At 36.4% G+C, this 26,507-nt stretch overlaps 1 protein-coding gene across 1 annotated transcript in view; it reads right to left on the bottom strand.

Moving 5' to 3' along the window:
• LOC150100575 (A disintegrin and metalloproteinase with thrombospondin motifs 6-like) overlaps positions 1–26,507 on the bottom strand; it is a 563,262-nt gene that overhangs the window by 235,707 nt on the left and 301,048 nt on the right. Inside the window, exons 14-15 of the mRNA XM_090402125.1 lie at positions 24,039–24,166; positions 597–717 (exon numbers count right to left, since the gene is read on the bottom strand). Coding sequence (XP_090258251.1) covers positions 597–717; positions 24,039–24,166 — 249 coding nt within the window. The remainder of the gene's footprint in view (positions 1–596; positions 718–24,038; positions 24,167–26,507) is intronic.

Raw genomic sequence — 26,507 nt, forward strand, 5'->3', positions numbered from 1 at the left:
CTGAATTGTTTCCTTAACATTCTAACTGAGTGACTGAGTGTTATATGTGTATGTCACCACAACTGCAATTTGTGCTCTGCTGGTTAAAAATCAAGAGAAATGTTAGAAAGTTCAATAAATTAATTATTGTATCTTCTGATGTTTATACCATGAAGCACTGTTATGATGAACACAAAGTCCCATCTCCATCTAAGCCTTTCTATACATATACAAACTTTGTAAACTAGAAGATGATGTGATATCTTGAAGAGAGAAGAAAATGGTGAATCACCATCTATGAGAGGTTCAACCTGTCCTAAGACAAAAGAGTTAAGAAGGGTCTCTAAAATGTTGTGCATGTAAACAGAAGAAGAAACTGTTGGATAGGAGGAGAATGACATCTGATATGATGAGATATACATAAGATTGTGATGGAGTTTATACCAGTTTAATGCAAAAGATTAGTTTTATAAAGTAAAAAGGAAACAAAGGCAGAAAGTGAGGTCATCTCTGGAAGTAATATATGGAGGGTACAAGAAATGTCACAGTGCTACGTTCAGCATAGTACACCTGTCTTAAACATAAACAAGAATATATTATTACTTAAATTTATTTACCTAAACCTTGCTTTTGTTCAAACTTTCCTCTTATAGTATAACACAAAGTCCCATCTCCATGGCAGACACCACAACGATCCTCTTGAGCATTTGAGTCAATACCCCAATCACAAGCAACTTTCTTAAAAAAATAAATAGAAGGAAGCAACTTAATCAGAGAAAGTATTGAAGACAATACAAAGTGGTTAAGTTTTCTTCAATTAATTACGTTTAAATTATTTAGTGTTTAAATTATTTAGTATTTAGTACATTTAAATGCACTATTAAAAGTATATTAATTAACTATGTTCCAAGAGTCTTGAAGTATCCCAAAGGAGTGGAATCAGGACTAGCTCGAATTACTGCTCTCTGAACAGTTACTGTTTTGTGGATAGAAGATGAAGTGACCAGCAAAGCAATATATGCTTGTGGTAGCATATTTAAAAGTATGGCACTCCACCAATATACAACATGCAATAATTTTTTTTATTTTGAAATTTTCCATATTGTAATTTTGAAGTTGTATTTATATTACAATAAAAATTACTAAATTAGTAAGAAAAGTTTTTATTTCATGAAATATATATATTTTTTTTTTTTTTGCTTGGAGCAACAAATTCTCAGATCTGGTTCAGGTAGAGACACTGGTTTCCTGGAGAAGAAAACATCTGCTAACTTGCAAAGTTAAAAAAAAATGCTCTTAGGATGTTCCTCTACAATCCTTCCAAAGCAGTACAAAGGATGCAATAGTGGACCACACAGCGAGACCAAAACAGAAGTATTAAATTAGAGACTGGATATTTATTTCTATTGAAAAAGCTTACAAATGGAGGAAAAAAGTACTGTAAGAGGAATCAGAGATGATAAAAGTGACATGAAAACTGAAGATAAAGATATTCTAGATGTCTGGATTAATTACTTTGAAAGGCTGCTAAATGAAACAAGCAGTGTTAGCATGATGGTAGAAAACTTCCAACAGGAATGCAGTCAGGAATATATATCTATACTTGAAGTAGAAAAGTCATCAAAAAACCTGAAATGTGTGAAGGCAACTGGAGTAGATGAAATTTGGACAGAAATGCTCAAATATGGAGGTTTAAAAGTTTTACAGTGGTTGCATTGCATAATTCAGAAGGCCTGGTCAGAGGGTCAAATTCCAGATGATTGGAGCAGAGCTCTCATAGTACCATCTATAAAAAAGGAAATAAAACTAAATGTGAGAAATACAAGGTATTTCCCTACTGAGTGTTCCTGGTAAGATTTATGCAAGCATACTTGAGAAACGGCTCAGAAAAATTGTGAAAGGGAAGATTGGTGAAGAACAAGCTGGATTTAGGTCAACCTCTATTTGGCCTGAATCCAGCTTCTCAGGTTTAGAATTTCACTTTAAAACAAATATTTGAGAAATCTTGGGAATATAACAAGGATTTGTATTAAAGTTTTGTTGATCTGGAAGAAGCATATGACAACATGGCAAGAGCAAAGCTTTTCAAAACACTACAATTATATAGGATGAAAGGAACATTATACAGAGAAATACATAGTCTATATTTAAGCTGTAAGTCAGAAGTTAGAATTGAATGAGGTACAGGAAGATGATCTGAAGTAAAATCAGGTGTGCGACAATGGTGCACATTATCTCCACTGTTATTCATTATCTATATGGATCACATTATGAAGGAAAGTAGTATTAAATCTGATATCAAAATTGGTGATGTTAATCTTTACTTTATGCAGATAATATTATACTTCTGAATAAATCCAGTACATGTCTGCAAGTTTCACTGACTAATTGAATAACTGTTTTAATAAATTTGGTATGAAAAATGGGAATAAAAAGACAAAGAAAATTAAAATAGGCAGAAACATGGAAAACATCAATTGTATCCTGAATGGTCTACAGCACAAGTAAAACATTTCAGCTATTTATTGGAAGCTTTTTCACTTGGTTATACTATAAATTAAAGATGCCAAGAAATTATATTCATGGTTTAATCCTTTATCAAAGTGTAAGCAAACAAAGCTTGTGCCTGAAGTAATTTCAGGACTGGGGAAACTCATATAAAGAAGCTAATGACTTCACATCACTTGCCTTAGTAATCCATAATGCAAAGCACATATCCTTAAGGACATGTATAATGCTATGCATTATTATGGAAAGGGTCACTGCCTAGATCGGTTTTGACCTTTATTGAGTCTCATCAGTGGGAGCCAGTCCCAGAAGTTATACCAAGGTTGAAGTAATGCAAAGAGACCTCAATAAAGGTCGAAACTGGTCTGGGTAGTGACCCTTCGCATAATGTATAGCATTATACATGTCTGTAAGGATATGTGTTTTGCATTATGGGATACTAAGGCAAGTGATTTGAAGTCATTAGCTTCTCTATATGAGTTACCCAGTCCCGAAATGACTGGGTAACTCCAGGTGCAAACTTTGTTCGCTTACATTTGGATAAAGGATTAAACCAAGAATATAATTTCTTGGAATCTTTCATTTATTTCAGCTATTTAGGCACAATATTTAGTGAAGATGGTAAATTACATATGGAAATAGACAACAAAATTAGTAAAATTGGTATGTCAGCTGAAAAAATTTATATGGAATAAGAAAGAAATTATCAAATCACTAAATTAGCTGTATACCAGACAGTATTCAAACCAATTTTAACTTATAACTCTCAGATCTGAGTTAGAAATGAAACACATGATCAAAGACTAGAAACCTCTGATATGAGAGTTCTGAAAGATTAGTGGGGTGTACGATGGCATGAATGGCAGCATCACATGAAAAATGAGGACATTAGGAAAGAGCTCACTATTGTTAACATTCAAGAATGTGTTAGTAGAGCTAATCTCAGGTGGTCACTTATACAGAATGGGAGAGGAAAGATTAGCGAAACTAGTGTTCTTTGATATGGCAGGAAAAAAACCCAGAGGAAGAACAAGATGTAGATGGATTGATACAATAAAAGCACCTTAAAAGACAGAAATATAAGCTCTGATAATACTGGAATTTTGACAGATAACAGATGAACATGGAAGCAAATTATTGATCAGAAGTCAGGAATGGTGTGATTTTTTCATGTAGTACTATCATAATATGTGTGATGTGCCATCAAAACTTCATTTCACTGTCCATCATCACTCCTAGATTCTGAATCTCATCCACTTTCTGAAGTACAGCTCCACCAATACACTATATAGCCTTATATCTCTAAATCCCATAGTGTTACACACCTTGCATTTATTAACATTAAAACTTTAACCCCACTCATCTGTCCAAGCTAGAAGTCTATTCAAATCTTCCTGTAGAGAATTAACATCAGCACTAGTACTAATAATTCTACCTAACCTTGCATTATCAGCAAACATTTGAAGATCCCAAGTCAGTCCACATAAAATATCATAACAAACAAGTTAAACAGTAGGGGTCCAATAACAGAACCATGAGGCATGCCACTGGTCACATTCCTTTTATGAGACAGAACTCCATCGTGCCCAACTTGCTACTATCATTCAGACAGCTAATCTCTGCTCCATCTATCCAATATATTTCCATTCCTATCCTCTGTAGCTTGTACACAAACTTATCATGTGGTAATCTATCAAATGCTTTTGCAAAGTCCAAGAATATCACTGTATATGATTCTTCCTTATCCAACACATTTGTCACCTTATCATAAAACATAAGCAGATTGCTAAAATAAGACTTGCCTTCACAAGCTAATGCTGATCATCATAGAGAATCCGATGCTCATCAACTAAATCCTGTATTCTATTTCTATCGAATTTTTCCAACACTCTGTTCACAAATGCAGATATATAAGCTGGTCTATAATTGGAAACGTCTGTTCTCGATCCATGCTTGCAGAGAAATATTATTATTATTATTATTATTATTATTATTATTATTATTATTATATAACACCTCCAAGGAGTCCAAAGACTCAATGAGGGAAGGTCCCTATTCTACAACTCTTCGTCTCCACCATTCCACCAACCACATCTACCTTCATCATCTACACCAACGCCATCTACTGCCGACCACCACCACCACTAGTATTTTCACAAACAAACATCCATGCCCAATATTTTTTGCTTTCTTTCCACATTTAGGAACCTTACCCACTGCAAGATTCTCATTAAATAACCAGGACAAGGGCTAACTCTTTTGCACATTCTTTAAAAATACATGATGATATGTCATCTATTTCCACTGCCTTATCAACATCTAATCCAAGCAACACTTGATGCATCTCCAATTCTTTTACCTTTAATTCTCCTAATTCTTGTCACCCTTCAACATGTTGCACAACATCATTTAAACCACTATGATATACGCTGATGAAGTGTTCATTAAATAATTCCACTGTATCATTTGCTATGGTTACTCTGCTAACATAGCAAAGAGTGCACATCGAATTGCTGCTATGATAAAAAAGTACATTGATCTGTAGGGATAAGGAGGTGGTGGTATATATATATATATATATATATATATATATATAAAGCTTTGGTCAGACTACATATGGAGTATTGTGTTCATCTAGTTTCATTGTGATGTGGAAACACTAGAGAGGGTCCAAAGACGAATAACCAAAGTGATATGAGGACTTGGGAGTGTTGGTTATATAGAACATTTGAGCAGTTGTGGATTACAGAGATTTATGGATAGGAGGAAAAGAGGAGATATGATAGAGACTTCTATTTAAGCGATTCTATCAGATTAATACCAATGAAATTATAAAACGAGTGGATGTTAAGATGGGAAGAACAAAGAGGTCATCCCTGGAAGTTGATTAAAGATGTAAAAGAAGGGTGTGAGAAGCAGATTTTTTATATGGGGGAGTTGTTAGTGAGTGGAATGCATTGCTTGAGTGTGTTGTGAGTGCAGGTAGTGTAAATAACTTCAAAGCTCATTGACAGACATGCTGTTGATTGAGTGGGCCTCCCACAATGAGTCTGTTGACTCCGTGGAGGTTGCTAAATAATAATAATAATTTTTTTTTTCCCTGTACACTCCCCCCGAGGATAAATATTAGGAATTTGATGATGATGGTGATTTTTATTTCCAGAAGTGAGCTTAAAATTACCAAAATTAGGATTAACTGCTTCAAAATAAATCCAATTAAAGATTTAATATATATTAGGATATGATTTTCTAAGGAAAACAACAGCTACACATAGATTTTTCTTAAGAAGTTTTGCTAAATTTGATCATGGAATGAACAATGGTGCTGAAAAGAGAAGATGCATTTATTGTTATAGTAGCAAAAGGCAGACCATAACATAGCAGCTTGGTAAGGAGATCTCTATGGTAGACTCAATCATATGCTCTGAAAATGTCAAAAGTGGCCACAGAAATTTCTCTAAAACATTCCATTGCTAGCTGTAAAGGTGGATGTCGTTGTCTGAGGAGATCTACTGCTGTGAGTATATATGGTGGAATCTATACTGGTGATTACTAATTAAGTGGGAGTCCTCTAGGTAGTAAAGAAGTTTGTTGAAGATTTTTGCTGTTGTTTTCAAGATAACTGAGATTATGACAATGGAATGATTAATGGTTCAATGACTGACTTTCATCACCCTCCTTTTTTGGGGGGGGGGGTAGAAATATTACTTGGACCAGAAGACTTGTCACTATAAAATCTCTGCCTTATAGTTATTATTCACACTCCTCTGGGAAAAGGACATAGACTTGAAGATGCACTCCCACACCCTTAATCAGCTTCCAGAAATAACCCTGAGTTCTACTCTAAGCAGCAAAATTACATTTGCACCTATACTGTGAGATCCTCTTACTAACTTGATGCTTCTATCTTATCTCCATCTATTCCTCAGTCTTTGAAGACCCAGTTTATCAGTCTGTTCTCATATGAACAACTCTTCCCACTGGATTTGTTAATGTTCATGTGGCTGGGGGGAACTAGAAAAAAGCAAAAGCAGAAAGGAAGAATTGTCATTTTATTGGCAGAAGACCGAAACAATAATTCAGCAGAAAGACAGAAATTTTTCACTTGGCTATGTTACCAATCATATATTTAACCTTTAACCTTTAGCTTTTTGTAGTTGGGTAAAGGTTTAACCTTTATCCAACTGTAAGTAAACATAGTTTGCGCCTGAAGTATTTTCAAGACTGGGGCAATTCATGGCAAAGGTGGTATAACTTCTCATCACTTGCCTTAATATCCCATAATGCAAAGCACATCTCCTTGCAGACATGTATAATGCTATGCAATAAGGGAAGAGTCACTACCCAGACCGGTTTCAACCTTAATCGAGGTCTCTTCAGTGGGAGCCAGACCGAGAGGTGATACTAAGGTTGAAGTAATGCAGAAGTCATATTTTCCTATACCAGTTGCTTAAAGCAGTCACACCTTATTATTAAAATTCTCTGGATTAGAGATAGCTGATGGAAGTTTTTTCACTTGGCTATGCTACCAATTATATATTTGGTAGCATATATCCTTTATCCAAGTGCAAGCAAACATAGTTTGCACATGAAGTAATTTCAGGACTGGGACAGCTCGTGGCAAAGGTGGTATAACTTCTCATCATTTGCCTTAGTATCCCATAATGCAAAGCACATCTCCTTGCAGACATGTATAATGCTATGCATTAAGGGAAGGGTCACTGGATAGTGACCCTTCCCTTGTGATGAGAAGTTATACCACCTTTGCCACGAGTTGTCCCAGTCATGAAAATACTTCAGGTGCAAACTATGTTTGCTTATACTTGGATAAAGAATTAAACCAAATATATAATTGGTAGCATAGCCAAGTGAAAAAACTTTCATCAAATTCTCTAATCCAGAGAATTTTAATAATAATGTGTGACATCTTTTGGCAACTTATATAGGTAAATATGACTTCTTCATAACATCCACCTTGGTATCACCACCTCTGGGTCTGGCTCCCACTGATGAGACCTCAATAAAGGTCGAAACCAATCTGGGTAGTGGCCCTTCCTTTAATGCAGTGTTTCCCAATCTTTGTGATGTCGCAGACCCCCAGTAGCAAATGTTAATTCACCGTGGCCCACATAAAATCCAAAATGGAAATTTTTTATATTTTACATATCATAAAGTTGAAGTAATAAATTACAATTTACAACATTAAATGTGTCATTTATTACAATAAATGGAATAATTTATAAGAGTCATTTATGACTCTTATAAATTACTCCTTGTATAGGCAACTTGTATAGGTAAATATGACTACTCCATTACATCCACCTTGGTATCACCACCTCTGGGTCTGGCTCCCACTGATGAGACCTCAATAAAGGTCAAAACCAATCTGGGTAGTGGCCCTTCCTTTAATGCAGTGTTTCCCAATCTTAGTGATGTCGCAGATCCCCCCCCCCTGTAGCAAATGTTAATTCACCGTGGCCCACATAAAATCCAAAATGAAATTTTTTTATATTTTAGATATCATAAAGTTGAAGTAATAAATTACAATTTTACAACATTAAATGTGTCATTTATTACAATAAATGGAGTAATTTATAAGAGTCATTTATGACTTATAAATTACTCCATTACTCCATTACTCCATATATAAGAGTCATTTATGACTCTTATAAATGGAGATATTTGGAAGCATATGAACATATCAATTAGGCCAGGTGTGAACAACAGGTGTGAGCAACATGATAAGATAAAGTTTAATGAAAATAAACTATCCCGCAGACCCACTTTGAATTACTCGCTGATCCCCCGGGGTCCTCGGACCACAGTTTGGGAAACACTGCTTTAATGCATAGCATAATGCATGTTTGCAAGGAGATGTGCTTTGCATTATGGGATACTAAGGCAAGTGATGAGAAGTTATACCACCTTTGCCACGAGTTGCCCCAGGCATGAAAATATTTCAGGTGCAAACTATGTTTGCTTATACTTGGATAAAGAATTAAACCAAATATATAATTGGTAGCATAGCCAAGTGAAAAAACTTCCATCAAATTCTCTAATCCAGAGAATTTTAATAATGCGTGACATCTTTTGACAGCTAGTATAGGAAAATATGACTTCTGCATTACTTCAACCTTAGTATCACCTCTGGGTCTGGTTCCCACTGAAGAGACCTCAATAAAGGTCGAAACCGGTCTGGATAGTGACCCTTCTTTTAATGTATAGCATTATGCGTGTCTGCAAGGAGATGTTCTTCGCATTATGGGATACTAAGGCAAGTGATGAGAAGTTATACCACCTTTGCCACGAATTGCCCCAGTCCTGAAAATACTTCAGGAGCAAACTATGTCTGCTGACACTGGGATAAAGGATTAAACCAAATATACAGCAGAAATTGAAGTTTAGATATTTAAGAAAGACCTGATATAAAAATGAAAGAATACTTAATGTAACCTTTCATTGCAGATTTCACCAGGGCCATCCAAAAACTGGACTGAGCGAAGTTAACATCTGAAAAGTGCGTGATTTCATCAAAAAAAAACCCCAAAATCTTACATGAGATTGATTCAAGATGAATTGAGGATTCCAATATCAACTGTGCACAACATTTTGACTGAGAGTTTGGGCCTTCATAAATTGAATTCGCGATTTCTTCCCACAAGCTGACCGATGACCAAAAAATGTATCGAATTGAACACTGCAAGGACCTCATTAAAACCGCTCGTTAGGACTGAAACTTCCTTGAAACGATCGTTACTGGTGAAAAATGTGGTGTTTTGAGTATGAGCCCAAAACAAATTGCCAGAGGTGCTGAGTGGAGATCACCAGAAGAGGGGCATCTGAAAAAAAAAAAAAAGTCACTTGGAGAAGTCAAAAGTAAAGACAATCCTTCTTTGTTTCTACAATTCCAAGGGCATTATCCACAAGGAATTCATTCTGCTTGGCCAAACGGTCAATGGTGAGTTTTATCTCAAAGTTTTGAAGTGATTGATAGCGAGAATTTGTCGCGTACGGCATGAATATAGTGATGCAGGCAGTTGGTCACTTTTGAACGATAATGCACCATCTCATCGTTCGAACATTGTGAGAGTTTTTGATCAAAAACCAAGTTTGTGTGTTGGATTACTTTCTGTATTCACCTGATTTTGCACTCTGTGACTTCTTTCTCTTTCCCCCGACTTCATTTGCCAATGAAAGGAAAGTAATACAATACCACTGAAAACGTTCAAGCAGCAGTAACCACAACCTTCCACAGTATCCCAAAAACCAATATAAAAAATCTCATTTAACGAATTAATTGACCATGCCAAATGGTGTCTCGAAGCTGAAGGAGAGTATATTGAATGAAATAAATGATTTGAATAATTATAATTGGCCTGGGTTTTATTTTCTATCAAAAGTTCGGTTTCTTTTTGGACAGAGGGTGTATATATATATATATACAGGGTGTTCGGGATAAATTTGACAGTTTCGTAAGGAAAAAGAAAATCTTCTTTGTATCTATTAAATTTAATGAATTGACAAAAAACATTACAGGCAGAGTTAATTACAATACTATCAACAAGATTTACTCAAAATAACCACCATTAGCATCGATCACAGCTTCAATTCTGCTTTGGAACCTCGAACAAGCTGATGCTACAGTCTCCCTGGGAAGGGCCGCAAAAACTGTTTTAATTTTATCCATTAACTGGGCTTTTGTATTACTGGAAGTGCGATTGGTGTCTTTTTCAACTGCGCCCCATACAAAATAATCCATGGGGTTAAGGTCTGGGGAGTTTGGAGGCCAAACATTTGGACTGGTGAAGTCGTAGAAATTTTCAGACAACCATTTTTGACTTTTCCCAGAGGTGTGGCAAGGGGCCGAATCCTGCTGCCATACATACGGCCTACCATTGGCTACCCTTGTTATCCAGGGCTTGACTACAGTTAGCAACTCCACGAACAAAGCCCGAATTCCAATGCCAGGGTTCTTCAACACCTGTTCCTGCAGATTTGCGAGGAATTCTGCTGTACGAACGCAATCAGATCGTCTGCTAGGGATCTTTCTTCTTGCTACATCCTCGTAGTCACCATTGCAAGTCTCTAGTTCATGCCTGATTGTTTTTACTGTATTCAGGGAGCATTGGGCAGCAGTCATAATATCCTTATTTTGATGGCGGGCACGAATCATCATGATACAAGTTATTCTCTTCCATGATTCAGGTGGGTTCCAGCTATCCATCCTTTCTGACATCTTGTATATGAATGAAGAAGGGTCCAAACTTTTAAATGAAGAGAAGTGTGTGTTAATACATGTAACTTACGGAAAAATATAATTAATTATAAATATGTCAAATTTATCCCGAACACCCTGTATATATATATATATATATATATGAAAAAATAAGGTGTTGTATTTGTGTTAACTATAAACAAGAGAGTATTATTGTCTAAAAATCTCTTACAATGTTAAATCAGTTCAATATGAGTTCTGTTCTTGGACCACTGCTGTTTAATCTGTTCATTAACGATATAGGGAAGGATCTAAGTGGAACAGTTCATTTGTTCGCTGATGATGCAAAGTTGGGTAGGGCGATAATGAATGCAGAAGATGTCAAAGTCTTGCAGGATAACTTAGAATTGATTGGAGTTCTGGGCTAAGGAGAATGGATGTCAATTTAATGTGACAAAATGTAAGGTTATGCATTTTGGGGTGAAAAGATTAGCAGCAGTATACCACATTGGTGGAACTGTACTCCAAGAGATTGATGAGGCCAGGGACGTGGGAGTGTTGGTGGATAGGGAGATGAAGTTTAGGGGGCACATTGCAAAAGTAGCTAAATCAGCTCATCAACTCACTTGGTTGTTGAAAAATACCTTGACACGCAGAGACAAGCAAGTTATTGTACCTCTGTACCGAGCCTTGATAAGACCTCATCTCGACTACTGTGCCCAGATTTGGTCACCTCGGTTCCTTCTTGATGGGGAGGAGGTGAAGAGGATCCAGAGGCGAGTGACTAAGATGATAGCAGGTCTATGGAATGAACCATATGAGAACAGGTTGAAGATTTGTGGGTTGCAGAAACTAGTTGATAGGTGGAAAAGGGGAGATATGATTGAGACATTCAAATTGCTAAAGGGATTCTATAGGATTAATTCAGAGGATATTTTTGAGATCTGGACTGGTGGTGGGAGGACTAGGGGACATCTATGGAAGCTGGGCAAGAGTGTGGTTAGCAGTGGTGTTAGAGCTGGGTCCTTTACTTTTAGAGTGGCAAATGAGTGGAATAAGCTGCTAGAATCTGTTGTGGGTGCTATGAGAATGAATGAGTTCAAGGCAAGGTATGATAGATACTGTGAGAATGTCGTATAGTTGTGTGAACTTGATGTTTAGGGCCTCCCTCGATGAGTCTAAGGACTCCCTGGAGTTGCCCGAAATAATAATAATAATAATTATAATATCTTAAAATGTTTAGGAAATGTAATATCATCATAATATATATATTGCTGATTTGTTAATTTTGTAGGCCAGAGTTTGTGGCCAGAGCCTATAAAGTTTTGGATATATACATTTGATAGATTTGGGATGTCTGACTTACTAATACTTAATAATGTTGCATAACAACTTAATAATCTGACACTTTCCTATATTTTGCATTCTGTATTCACTATTCTTCCATGGTCATTTTATCTTTTTCTTGTCACACAGTTAAAAAAAAAATCACGATTTGATGCCTGTAAGGCTAACTGCTTTTCATAGTCTGATTTTGCCTTCATGGCCTGCTTTTTAATATTGCTCCTTGATCATTATCATCAATTTTCTCCTTTTGCTAAACATTTCTCTGTAGGTAGCTCTTGCGTCAGCATCTTATTCATCCATTTAACTCCCATGCAATTTATTCTCCTAATTCTAGGAATGCAGTCAAATATAGATTTCTTCAAACATACTTTGATCATTCCTAAGCATTCCTGATTCCTCTCAACAATTTAAAAGCCTCGATCATATCACCTCTCCTTCTTCTATCCACCAAACTCTGCAGTCCACATTCCCTCAGCTGATCCTCATAACTCATATTGTACAGTCCTGAAACCATCTTTGTTATCCACCATCTATGTTATCTTTGTTAACTTTTACCTCAAACAAAACAGCTTCAAAGCTATCGTCTGTATTACTAATACTCCCACTACCATCACCATTTGGGATCTCTATCTGGCTAAATTCCTTCTGCAAATCATTAGGAATACTCTACCACTCTTTCTTAGTATATTGCCTATCCTCTTTGAGCACACTTTATCTATCACATTCTATTGCTGTAAGGCTTCTGTTTGTCTGATGTCACCAATGCCAATAATTCTGCAGCAGCACAATAATGAGAATGACAAGATATTTACTCTTCAAGAAAAAAAACTTTTATAAGAGATTTTCAATTAAAATTGAGCAGGTCAGTATCATATGGTGGTAGAACAGTTTATGTTCAAGAAAACACTAGCATTTTATCTTACAAGACAAGCAGACATGCTGGAGAACATACACGATTAACAGACATAAAACAATAGTCTCATGACCTCACTTGAGTATATCAAAACAGGATGAAATGGGCTTGGAAATCTGGAGGAAGTTCATAAAAGAAATTGAAATTCCTACAAGCCACTGAAAATTGCATTTTCATCATCCGAATATGATTACTGCTATAAGTTATTTTTGGATTTCAGTTATGTACTTTGTATCACCTACAAGTAGCAGCATATCTTCAGTTATGCCTCTCCCAAAATTATTAACATACAAGTAAAACAATAATCTTCCCAAAGCAAAACCTGGAGACACACTATCTTCCTCTTCTGGGATACCACTCCTCCATACACAACCTGCTGATACCTATCTGACAGCCTAAAACCTCTCCAACTCACTAATCTATTATCTAAACCCAGAGGTTACAATTTATTGATTGGCCGAATTGAATGAAGGGACTTGAATGTAGAGGATATAGTGGAGGAAAGCTTGAAGGTGAATGAGTAGGAGATATATGAGGAACTGAGTAAATTTGATATTAATATGGTAGTAGGTTGTTGACAACATATCACCATATATCTTAAAGGATTGTCAGGAATTTAACAGCAAACTTGACATACCACTTTAACAAGTGCCTTTCAATAAGACAAGTACTAAAAAGATAAAAATAGGACAAAATTGTTCCTCTTCATAACTGAGGCAATAATACAAAAGCTTTGATTATAAACCAATCTGTATATTGCAGAATGTGTGGTGGAGATACTTATTGAGCAGTTCATAAAGATCTTTCAATCTTGTAAATATGACTTCATGGAGAGATTGAGAGCAGTTGATGATGGGGAGGAGAGACTGACTGTAAGTGAGCAAGAGGTGTTTGGGGAGTTGAGTAAACTAGATGTAAATAAGGCTATGGTTAAGACTTGATAATATATCACCGCGTATTCTGAAGGAATGTGCCAGGGAGTTCACACCTGCCTTGACATTTTTTTAATACGAGTCTTGCACTTGGTCAAGTTCCTAAGGAGTGGAAGGAGGGCAAGATTGTGCCACTTCATAAAGGAGGTGATCAAACTCAAGCGTCAAACTATAGGCCTATCTGTGTGTCAGGTGTTGTGGTTAAGTTGTTGAAGAAGCTTGTGAGAACTAGGATTCAGAGTTGGGTTGACAACAATGGTATTATCTTTGATGGACAGCATGGATTTGCTAAAGGGAGGTCATGTTTTAGTAATCTACTTACTTATTACAATAAATTGACTGCTTCTGTGGACATAGGAGAAGGATACACAGTAATATACTTGGATTTCGCAAAGGCTTTTCATAGAGTACCTCATGATAAGTTGACAGTCAAACTAGAGCAGATGGGGTTGGATATTAGATTGGTGCATTGGATTGGAGACAGGCTATCTGATAGGTATTATCAACAAGTTGTGTATGGGGGGTGTGCAATATTCAGGAAAAGGAAAGAAAGTCACTAGTGGAGTGCCTCAGGGATCTGTTTTAGGGCCATTACTGTTTAACTTATATATTAATGATATTGGAGAAGATTTGGATGGAGATATTCAGATTGCTTGCAGATGATGCAAAGTTGGGACAAACCATAAAGAGTAGTGAAGATGTTGTGGCCTTGCAAGAAGACTTGAATAAATTGAGTGATTGGGCACGGAAATGGAGATGTGAGTTCAATGTTGCAAAATGTAAGGTTTTAAAATTCGGAAAACAAAGATGGGATGCAGAATTTATGCTCGGTGAGAATATATCGTTGGAGGTAGAGGAAATAAGAGATCTAGGGGTGATAGTGGATAAGGATCTAAAATTTAGGGGACACATCACCAAAATTGTGAAGACAACACAAAGGCTTCTGGGAATGATGCGAGGACACTGGCGTGTAGAAGTAGGAAATGGAGATGTGAGTTCAATGTTGCAAAATGTAAGGTTTTAAAATTCGGAAAACAAAGATGGGATGCAGAATTTATGCTCGGTGAGAATATATCGTTGGAGGTAGAGGAAATAAGAGATCTAGGGGTGATAGTGGATAAGGATCTAAAATTTAGGGGACACATCACCAAAATTGTGAAGACAACACAAAGGCTTCTGGGAATGATGCGAGGACACTGGCGTGTAGAAGTAGGGAGATTCTTGTTCCATTATATAAGACTTTGATTAGGCCACACATGGACTATTGTGCCCAGATTTGGTCACCGGAGTTTTCAGAAGGATGAAGAGATGTTGGAAAGGGTCCAAAGGAGACTGACTAAGGTAGTTTCTGACCTCTGGAATTTTGAGTATGAGGAAAGATTGAGAAGATGTAATTTGCAGAGTCTGGTGGACAGGAGGAAGAGGGGAGATATGATAGAATCCTACAAGTTGGTAAGGGGTTGTTATAAGATCAATGGTGGTGAAGTTCTACAGAGAATAGTGGGAGATCAGGGGAGAACCAGAGGTCATCCCTGGAAACTGTATGAAGAGGGTGTGAGTAGGGGAGTGAGAGGCAGGTTTTTTCTGTGGAGAGTTGTGAATGATTGGAATGCCTTGCCTGAGAGTGTGGTGTCTGCAAGGAGTTTGAGTGTGATTAAGACACGGTATGATGAGATGTGTGTGTGTGTGTGTGTGTGTGTGTGATAAAAGGACCTTCCAGATGAGTCTTTGACTCCATGAGGTCTTGAGTTTGAGTTTGAGTTGTCCTAGTCCTGAACATAGTTCGGGCACAAACTTGTTTGCTTACACTTGGATAAAGAATTAAACCAAGAATATAATTTCTCAGATCTTAACTTTTAGTTCAATTTGTATGTTAATGATATTGGGATAGATGTAACTATTGATATGCAACTGTTTGCAGATGATGCAAAATTGGGGAGAGCAATTGGGGAGAGTCAAGCAGATGTTATGGCCTTACGGAAGGACTTGAATAGATTGCACGAATGGGCAGGTAAGTAGAACTATCAGTTCGATGTTGCAAAGTGTAATTTTGAGATTTGGTAAACAATGATGGGATGCCAAGTATATGCTTCATAGAGAAACTTTAAAGGAGGTAGAGGGAAGGAGAGATCTGGTAGTGGTGGTGGACAAGGACATGAAATTCAGGGGCCACATTGCACAAGTTGTGAAGACATCATGTCACATTCTTTGCAACCGTATGCCTGGGGAAGGAGTGTCCTAGGTTCGATTCCCGTCGACGATGTCAGGAGCTTAAGGATCTTCCTCAGCCATAGGCAAGTTAGCCGGTCTTGGGCATGGACAGTAGGGTTTTCCCCCAGTTTATCCTGAGGTTTTTCATCCCGCAAGCAGGCAAACTGGCCCAGTGAACACACACAGATCTACAGTCATAAATACTTTGTCCCCCAACGAGGGAGCTCAACTCGCCCCAGTAGGGATGGGGGAAAAACATGGAGGAAACTCCATATGAATAAATAAATAAATAAATATAACAGCAATGATGCAGAGGACCCCTTACATGCAGAAATAAAGAGTTTATGATGCCATTGTATGATTTCTTGATCAGACCTCATATGGATTATTATGCACAGATCTGGTTGCTGGGTTTTCGTGGTGATGAGGATATGTTGGAAAGGGTCCAGAGAAGTTTCACAAAGGTTTTCATTAGTCTTTGGAATATAGAGTAAGAGGACAGATTGAGAGAATATAAATTGCTAAGCCTCATGAATAGGATGGGGGGGTTGGATTTGATTGAGACATATCAGATAGTCAGGGGTTGTTATCAAGTAGACATGGAAGAGATTCAATTCCCCCCCCTCTCGCATTTTCATAAATGGGAGAGGGGGAGAAGAATAAGAGGCCATCGCTGGAAATTGTATAAAGAGGGTGTGAGCAGAGGAGTGAGGAGAAGGTTCTTTGTATGGAGAGTGGAATGCATTGCCTGAATGTGTTGTGAATGTAGACACAGTAAATCAGTTTAAGGCATGGTTGGAGTAGCATTATGTGAATAGTGTGTATTTCTCACTATGCATCTCTGACTCCATGAAGGTCAGATATTAATAATAATAATAATGGACTGGATTCTGATTTGGTCTTCTGGATTTTGTGGGGACAAGGAAACAGCTAAGAGAAAATTTAGAGGTAGGTAACCAAAACAGCTGCAGGTCTGAGGAATGTTTGCTTTTAGAGAAGATGAGAATTTCTGCATTAGAGAATTTGGTTTGTGCTTTACAGGCAGAAAAGGAGAAACATGATAAATAAGTTACATGTAAGCAACAGAGGAGATTTTATAGGATGTAGAAAATATTTCACTAGATATTAGGAGAGAGAGATCATTCCTGAAAATTGAGTAAGAATGTGGTCAACAAATGTGTGAGGACAAGGATTTTTTTTTTTACTTGGTGGATAGTGAGTGAGGCGAAATAGTTTCCTTTGAGATCAGAATGCATTGGCAATGCATCAGTTTAATAAAACTATTGTAAGCACTGTGTGAGTTAATATGAACCAATAATAATCATAATGAATACAAAAATTATGTCTACCTTTAATAGTGATAAAGGTTTTCTGTTTTGCTTTTTTTTAATTACTATTACTAACATAATTCATCAATTTCATATACAGATAGTCACCTTCAGGGAGACTTGATCTGAATTACATAATTTTATATTTCTCCCAAATATCAATAATAAGATCAAAAACTAACAGATTAATATCAACTTGATAATGGAGTTCATACTGAAATTTATAATTTTCACTGCAATAATATTAAATATCAAATAAAAAAATTACAGGGGATTTTTATTTGAACCTCACATCTTCAGTGCTTAAAAAACATGGAACTCCAATTTCCATAGTAATGAAACTACCATACCATACCATAAAACTGAAAATGCAAGCTGGTTCTGGATTACTATTGTAGTGGTGGTGATGGGAAGGGGAAACTGGTTTCTATCAAATTTACAACAGTTAACCTTTCAACATAACAAATTGTTTTGCGGATTCTATGATTTCTCTATAATGCAAATTGTAATTATTATTATTATTAACATCTCACCTCCATGGAGTCAAAGGACTCATTGTGGAAGGTCAATACTCTCTCATGCAAAAAGATCATCAAACTGAACTTTAACACATTCACAGTTTCTGCACTTTTTGCACTTTCAAAAAATGCATTCAAATTGCCAATCACATTCCTTTGCAAAGAACAAGTTTATCACTTCCCACTCAAACCCTCCATATACAGCTTTCAAGGATGGCTTCTTGTTCTACCCTTGCCTCCCTGTACTCTATGAAAAATCTCTTCCACATTAATCTGATAACAACCATATTAATGTCACCAACTCACACATCTTAATCATGTCCCCTCTTCTTCTATTCACAGAGCCCAGCAAGTAGCATTCCCTTAATTTCTCCTCATATCTCTGATATTCCATAGACCTGACACTGATTTAAAAAACCCTTTTCAATACATTCTCTTGAAAACCAAGCAATCAAATCAGGCTATAGTAGTCCATATGTGGCCTGATCAATGCCTTATACAAGGGAACCATAACCTCTTTACTTCTGCATATCAATGTCCTCATGATTATTGTCATAATTAATTGTGATGTTCTTACAATTTTAGCAATATGATCTCTAATTTTAAGTCTCAGATCACTATCACTCCCAGATCTCTCATCTCTTCCACCATCTTCAAAATTTCTCCATTTTGCATACAAATCATGCCTACCAAATTTCAATACATTTTGCACAGTTAAATTGATAGCTCCACTAATTGCCTACTTGCATAGTCTATTCAGATCCTCCTGCATGGCCACATCTGCTCTACTGCTCATAGTTCTTCTCAAGCTTGCATCATTAACAGCAAACAGTTGCACATCTTCAGTTAAGCTGGTCCATGTCATTAACATACAAGTTAAACAATAATGGTCCCAAAACAGATCCCTATGATACTCTACTAGTAATTTTATTCTTTTGGGATGTAACTCCTCATACACAGCCTGCTGATACCAATCTGACAGACAATCAGCTATCCAAATTACTAGTTCGATATCTAATTCCATGTGTTTCAATTCAGCTACCCGATTGTCATGTGGCAGTCTACAAAAACCTTAGAAAAATCCCAGTACACCACTAAATATCCATATCCTTTATCCAGAAAATATGTTATTTTTTTGTAATATGCAAGCAGATTGCTAAAGCATGACCTCCCTAGCAAACCCATGCCAACCATCATAAAGAATACTGTATTATTGATACATTTCTGAATTTGAGTCTGAATACATAACCTAGTGATACCTTTCTGACAGTCAATCAGCTTCCAACTCACTAGTCTGTTATTTAATTCCATCTGTTTCAGTTTAGCTACCAGCCTGTCGCATGGCAGTCTATCGAAAACCTTTGAAAAATCCAAGTACAGCACTGTATATGCATCTCCTTTATACAGAGAATTTGTCAACTTATAATACTTAAGCAGATTGCTAAAGCATGACCTCTCTCTAACAAACCCATGCTGACCATCATAAAGAATGCTGCTATTATCAATCCATTTCTGAATTCTAACACTCACTAACACCTTAACAAGAACTAAAGATACATAAATTGGCCTATTTGAAGTCCCTGCCTTATCCCCCTCCCACTTGTGAAGTGGAACAATTTTTCACACCTTCCATTCCTTTTGGACTTGCCCTGCCTGCCCTTTGCAAGACTCATGTTAAACAGGTCTGCCAAAGGCACCATTTATTTACTAGAGTATTCCTTCAAGACACACAGCAACGTATTGTCAATCCTACTGCCATATTAACTTTACATTTACTTAATTTTTTATATACCTCCTGTTCATTCACCATCAGTCCCTCCTTCACCATACCCTCCACACTCCAGCTTTTCATGATGTCACCTTCACAAGGATAAAATACACTGATAAACTGCTCATCGAATACTTCAACTATATCTTCTGCATCAGTCACTAATCTGTCTTTCAATCAATCTGTCAATCAATCATTAATTAGCATCCTCCTCCCATAGTAATTTTTACTTCTATTTACTGCATATTGAAAGAACTCACTAGGAATTTTCTTAGCTTGATTGGATAATTTCTTCTCATATGCACTTTTACTGTCTTCACCCACTAAGTCCCTTTCTGACCTCTCTCTCTCCTCTTCATGCAATTGATTGTTACCAATATTTATCTCATTTTGCCTCCACAGTGCCTTCTTCTTCCAGATTTCATGCTTAATCTTCTCATTCATCCATTTTACTCCTACCGTTCACCTTTTGAATACACTCAGACACTGCTCCTTTTAAATATCTCCTGATCAATGCCCAAACAGCATGTCTTTTTTCTTCTCAACTCCTCTTTCCATTCTGTAACTCCCAGGTGTCACCTAAGCTTTTGATAAATGGCAGCCTTGTAGTTCCACATATATTCCTTCTACACAAGTATCATATGACTGGCTAATATGATCACTTCATGGTCACTCTAACCAACTGGGGAAGATTAGCCACTTCATTTTGGTTATATCATCCTCTGATGATCTATATGATCTTACTCTATCAACCTCCATTTCACACCATACTGCTTCAAAACCACTGCCACACTTTTGAACCTTCTGTGGACATAATTCCCCTACTATCATCAGTAGCACTCCCTTGTTGCCTTTCCTATCTTCATGATAAACATCATATACTTCCAATTCTATCCCCATGAAGATGTGATTCTCATCTAACCACGTTTCACTTATTCCAACTATTTTCGGGTGCATAAACTCAATCGATTTAACAAAATCATCTTCCTTACCTGCACTCCTAGCATTTGTAAATAAGCATAACAATTCTTAATGTATAACCAGTCCTACTCTTGCTACTCATCATGTGTAACTTCTCCATACTTGTTCCTGTCTGCTCACTATTATCCATTGTCCCCATATACTTCCCATCTCCATAAATACATTCATTAGTACTTTCAGAATCCACTCTCCTTACACCATATCTCCCTGACACCCTTGGCCCACTCCATTTCCCTGTCCAACTTGCATTCCTGTTCTCACATTCTCATCTCCATTCACAATCATATCAATGTCATCTAATCAATTTTCCTGCTCATTTACATCATCTCTGACTTCTGCTGATACCTTGTTTGCATCAGCTATTATATTTCCTCCCAGCAGCAACCTTTCCAGATGAATCACTCCAAACCATTCAGATGCAGTCCGTTACTCTTATACAATTCCATTCATCCCTTAAACTCATCCCACACATTCACCAACTGCATGCCTTAATCTTCACACATTTCAACTAATATCCCATTCACGATCTTTGCTCGCTGCTACAAGCCATCACCAGCATGCCTGGGAAACGCACTAACTACTCTTTGTAAAACATTGATGCCTTGCACTCTTTTCAATAATCTCCTGATATATATATGTACAATCTCACATTTTCCCTATGCCTAACCAAATTCTTCTCATGTTTACTTCTAATATTTAGAGTAGGGGTTCCCAACCCTATGCCCGCAGGCACCATGGCACCCGTCGACCAATTTCTGTGTGCCCGCCGCTGTTCAACCGTGTGCCGTATAGTTTGAAATAATCACACAACAATTCATGGCATGCTATATGACGCATGCATTAATGACACATGATGAGTATTAAACACATACAATGTAAAGTGGATGCGCATTCGAAGTTGTTCATTCCAGTTTAAGAACTGGAAAGCATCATATTCTCCTAATTATGAAGCACTGGCCAATGAAATACAATGCCAAAAATCACACTAACTTACATATACATATATATATATTTAAATTTTTATATAACTTTTAAGTAATAAAACATTTGATTATAATGTAAATTTTGTATGTATTCATTTAACAAAAGAATTCAAAAAATTTGCTTGAAAAAATAGGTGGTGCCTGTCACCCTACCGGTATTTTAGACTGTGCTCTAGGAAACAAAGGTTGGGAACTCCTGATCTAGAGTTTCAATCACCCTATTTGTTCTTCCTCCTGTAAAACAGACCTTGTGCGCTCTCTCTCATCCATCACACCTTTTATAACAGAATCTCAATATATTTATACTCTTGGAGTAATATGTTGCTTATTTTTCTCCACTATCTTTCATTTTATTCTTTTACACTCTTATGCATTCACCATATGTCTAATTTCATTTTATATACACCTCATCTAATTTCTCATCTCATTCTTCAATTCTTCCATTCTAGCAGTCTTTCCTGTTATTGCTCCATCAGTCAGGCTTTCTTCCATTCCTGCAGTCACACTAGCTCTTTCTCCATTAGTCAGAATCACTTCCATTTCTGCATTTATGATCACTTTTCCTTTTTCAATAATTTCCATATTCAAAATCACATTTTCCACATTCATATTCTCACACTCACTCTTCTGGCTAGCATTCTCAGTCCTACATCCATCACTGGCTTTCATCTTTCATGTGGTATTCTTCACTTCCCATTGATAACTTCATTCATCACTTAATATATCACACTTCCTTCAGGCCTTCACTCTCTCACTTCTCTTGTTCAATTTCTCAACAAACACATCTGCAAACATTTACTCATGCATACATGTTACACTCCCATAGTAAAATCGACACTGCTCAATACACTTGATTTTCATGCCATGCATCTGGTTGTTCTAGTTCTTACTACTATTTTCAGTACTTAATATTTTTACTTAATATTTAGTCTTTATTTGAGTTGTAAGTCAGCAGTTAGAATTTAAGGAATTACAGGATGATGGTTTAATGTAAAATCTGGTGTGAGACATGGATGTAAATTATCCCCTCTGTTATTCATTATCTATATGGATCACATTATGAAGGAAATTATGGTATTAAACATTATGGTATTAAACATGATATCAAAATTGGAGATGTTAATGTCAGCTCTTTGCTTTATGCGGATGATGTTATACTTCTAAATAAATCCGCTACAAGTCTGCAAGATTCCCTGACTAAATTGAATAACTGTTGTAATAGATATGGTATGAAGGTCAGCAATAAAAAGACAAAGACAATGAAAATAGGCAGAATCATTGAAAATGTCAACTGTGTTGTGAATGGAGAACCTGTGGAACAAGTAAAACATTTCAGCTACTTAGGCATGATTTTTAGTAAAGATGGTAAATTAAATATAGAAATAGACAACAGAATCAGCAAAGCTGGTATGGTAGGAAGTCAACTGAATAAATTCATATGGAATAAGAGAGAAATTAGTCGGAACACTAAATTAGCTGTATACAAGACAGTATTCAAACCAGTTTTAACTTATGGATCTGAGAACTGGGTCAGAAGTAAAACACTTGACCGAAGACTAGAGACCGCAGATATGAGAGTCCTGAGAAAGATTATAGGCGTTAACAGATGGCATCAATCGCAATATCATATTAAAAATGAGGATATTAGGAAAGAACTTGACATTGTCAGCATCCAGGAATTCGTTAGCAGAGCTAATCTCAGGTGGTATGGTCACTTAAATAGAATGGGAGAGTAAAGATTAGCAAAACAAGTGTTTTCTGCCAGGTTGGCAGGAAAACGACCCAGAGGAAGAGCAAGATATAGGTGGATTGATACGGTACAAAGTGCCTTAGACGATAGAAATATAAGATCTGATAATGTTGGAGTCTTGTCAAGTAACAGACTGATTTGGAGGAAAATTGTAGATAGGAAGGTAGTAATGATGTAATTTTTTTTCATGTAGTACTATCATATCCTGTACACCCCCTTGAGGGTACATGGCCGGAATTTGATGATGATAGTATGGGGGGGGGGGGAAACTGGAAAGTTCTGATAAATACCTAGAATAAAAATGATATTAAAGCAACTGATACAACTACAAGAAAGAACATATCTTATATATATATATATATGAAGACATAAAATAAATTAATTTTTGTTCTAGGTGTTTATCAGAACTTTCCAGACCCTCTCATATATGTTAATCTGTAACATGTTCTCAGAACTAATGCCAATGTATATTTATTTACTCCTGAAGATGATTATAATATAAGAATCAAAATGATGAAAGATTAAATTAAGTTAGCTATATACTGTAGGCATTTGCAATTTCCATAAGACTATAAGAGGCTAAAACAAATAATTTATTCACTTACCCTGCATTTACCATTGATGCACATATCTCGTGTTCCTGGATTGCAAGTTGTTCCATCTTTCACTGTATCAGACAACATCACTGAGAAAAACTTCCCCTGTGGCTTACAATGAAGCTGACAGGGAGTCACTACATAAGGAAAGTATGTAGTAAATTTTAAATGATGAAACTGTCATTTCTGAAAAATGAAAGATACTGATATTTGTAAACATATTTATAATCAAATTTAAGATTTCTTTTTTGCTTTACTTCAAGGCTAAATTAATTCAAGATGCAAATTACATGGCATGTAAAAGTTTACAATAGAGAATCCAGTACTAATTCCAGTTATAATACTGGTTTAATTAATGCACTCTTATTGAATCACTAATAATATACAGCATTCAATAAGGAAGATAAATTGCATGGTCGACATTTCTGTTGTACTACATAGCTCTATCAATATTCTGACTGAATCTGATAACCAAGAGTAATGTTTCTGGAAAACCTTCCCAAAATATACTGATCTTAGACTTAGCTAAGCATACAATGTCCTCACTAGGAACGGATATATGCTGAATTACAAAGTTGTAAATTATGATAAACACAGGAGAATTCTATCTTTGGTCCAATGGTATCAGCTATAAAATGGGAAGAATATCAGAAATGCATGGGAAGCTTTGAAAAGGCAGCAGTATCTGAATGTGTCCCTAGAGTTCGAAGAACAAATGGAATGGGAACAAAATGAATGTACAACCCTACTAAGCAAGAGATCCATAAGAAAAAGATTATATGTGAGGAATATCATGAGAATAAGTGTGAGAGGAGTTATGAAATATATAAAACAGTGGACAGAAAAATTGTGATATTGTATAGAAAAACTGGAGTATGAAAAGAAACTGGCTGTGCAGGGTAAAGGCAACCCAAAAGATCATTACATTATGCTGCAAATAAAATAATGAAAAAGTGGAAGCACAACAAAGCATTCATTTCTCTGAGTGCTATCAACCTAGTGTATATAGCATGGAGCACAGTGTTACCACTACATTGGATGATTAGAGAGAGAGAGAGAGAGAGAGAGAGCCAGACAGATGTATGTAAAAGAGGTTCTAAAAATGTTCCATAACCAGGACAACAATACAGTAATAAGAACAGATGGGATATCAGCATGTGTTATTATTATTATTATTATTATTATTGTTACAAGAGACCTCCAGAGAGTCAATGTCTCCACATATCACTCACATATCAGGGAGTCAACATATCACTCACATCACATCATACCTTCTCTTGAATTCATTCATGCTATTTGCACTCACAACCTCCAAAGGCAAACCATTCTAGTCAAGCACCACTATGAGAGAAAAATTTTACCTCTCCTCCCTTTCTTGACTGCATTCATTCTCAACTTCCATGGATGTTCTCTCATTCTCTCCCCACCCTCCACAAAATGAAAAATTCTGTCTACTGGTATCCTGTATGACCCTTTCAAAAATTTGTAAGTCTCTATCATATCATGCAGGCCTGGTTGGCCGAGTGGTTAGCATATCCGCTCTCCACCCAAAAGGCTGCAGGTGAGAATTCTGCCATGAGCATGGATGTTTGTGATCGTCTGTGGAAATACTTGGTGTAGTTGCAGTTATTGTAGTTGGTGGAGAGTTGTAGAGTAGGTACCCTCCCTCGATGAATCTTTGGACCTCCTGGAGGTGTTACGTAATAATAATAATAATAATAATAATAATAATAATTCACCCTTCTTTCTCCTGTCTTCTAGCACCTGCAGTTGAAAAATTCTTAATATCTTTTCCTGATCTACATTCCACAGTCTTGATATCATCTTTACCTCTCTACTTGCAATTGCTCCATGGCATCTGACCATGGAGATAAGATCTGCACACAATAGTCCAACAATACAACACAACAGTATGCTAAAGAAATTTTCACCTGAACTGGTTAGGCCCTTGACCTGATTGTATAATTTGAGTCTTAGCTCAGGAAAGATTCTACATAATGGAAAGAATGTATGACAGTCCCATACAAGAGTGATACAAAACTGAAGTATTCAACTATTGACTGATTAATATCTCTGAAATAGTGAAAATTTTAGAAAAGCTGATAAAAACTCACATATAGAAATGAATTAATAGACAAGCTATACTTTTCAAGGAACAAGCATGGGTTTACTAAAGAGAGAGCAAGTCTGAGTAATTTGCTCCTATTTTATAATAATATTATAGCTATTTTGGATAAAGAGAATGGATATATTATGATGCTGTTATATCTTTCTCATGGATTTGACAGGATACCACATGAAAGGTTTCACATAAAGTATAGGATATAAGATTGGAATATAAGCTATTGACTTTGAATAAGAGGGTAGTTGATGGACAAATACCAGTAAATGGTATATGGGAGGAGTGAGTCTGCCAGATTTAAGGTGACTGGTGTTTCCTAGGGATCAATCCTTGGACCACTTTTGTTCAATATATAT

Source organism: Typopeltis vanoorti, chromosome 12, assembly GCF_054136105.1.
Source record: "Typopeltis vanoorti isolate ZY-2024b chromosome 12, IOZ_Tvanoo_1.0, whole genome shotgun sequence".
Taxonomy (NCBI): domain Eukaryota; kingdom Metazoa; phylum Arthropoda; class Arachnida; order Uropygi; family Thelyphonidae; genus Typopeltis; species Typopeltis vanoorti.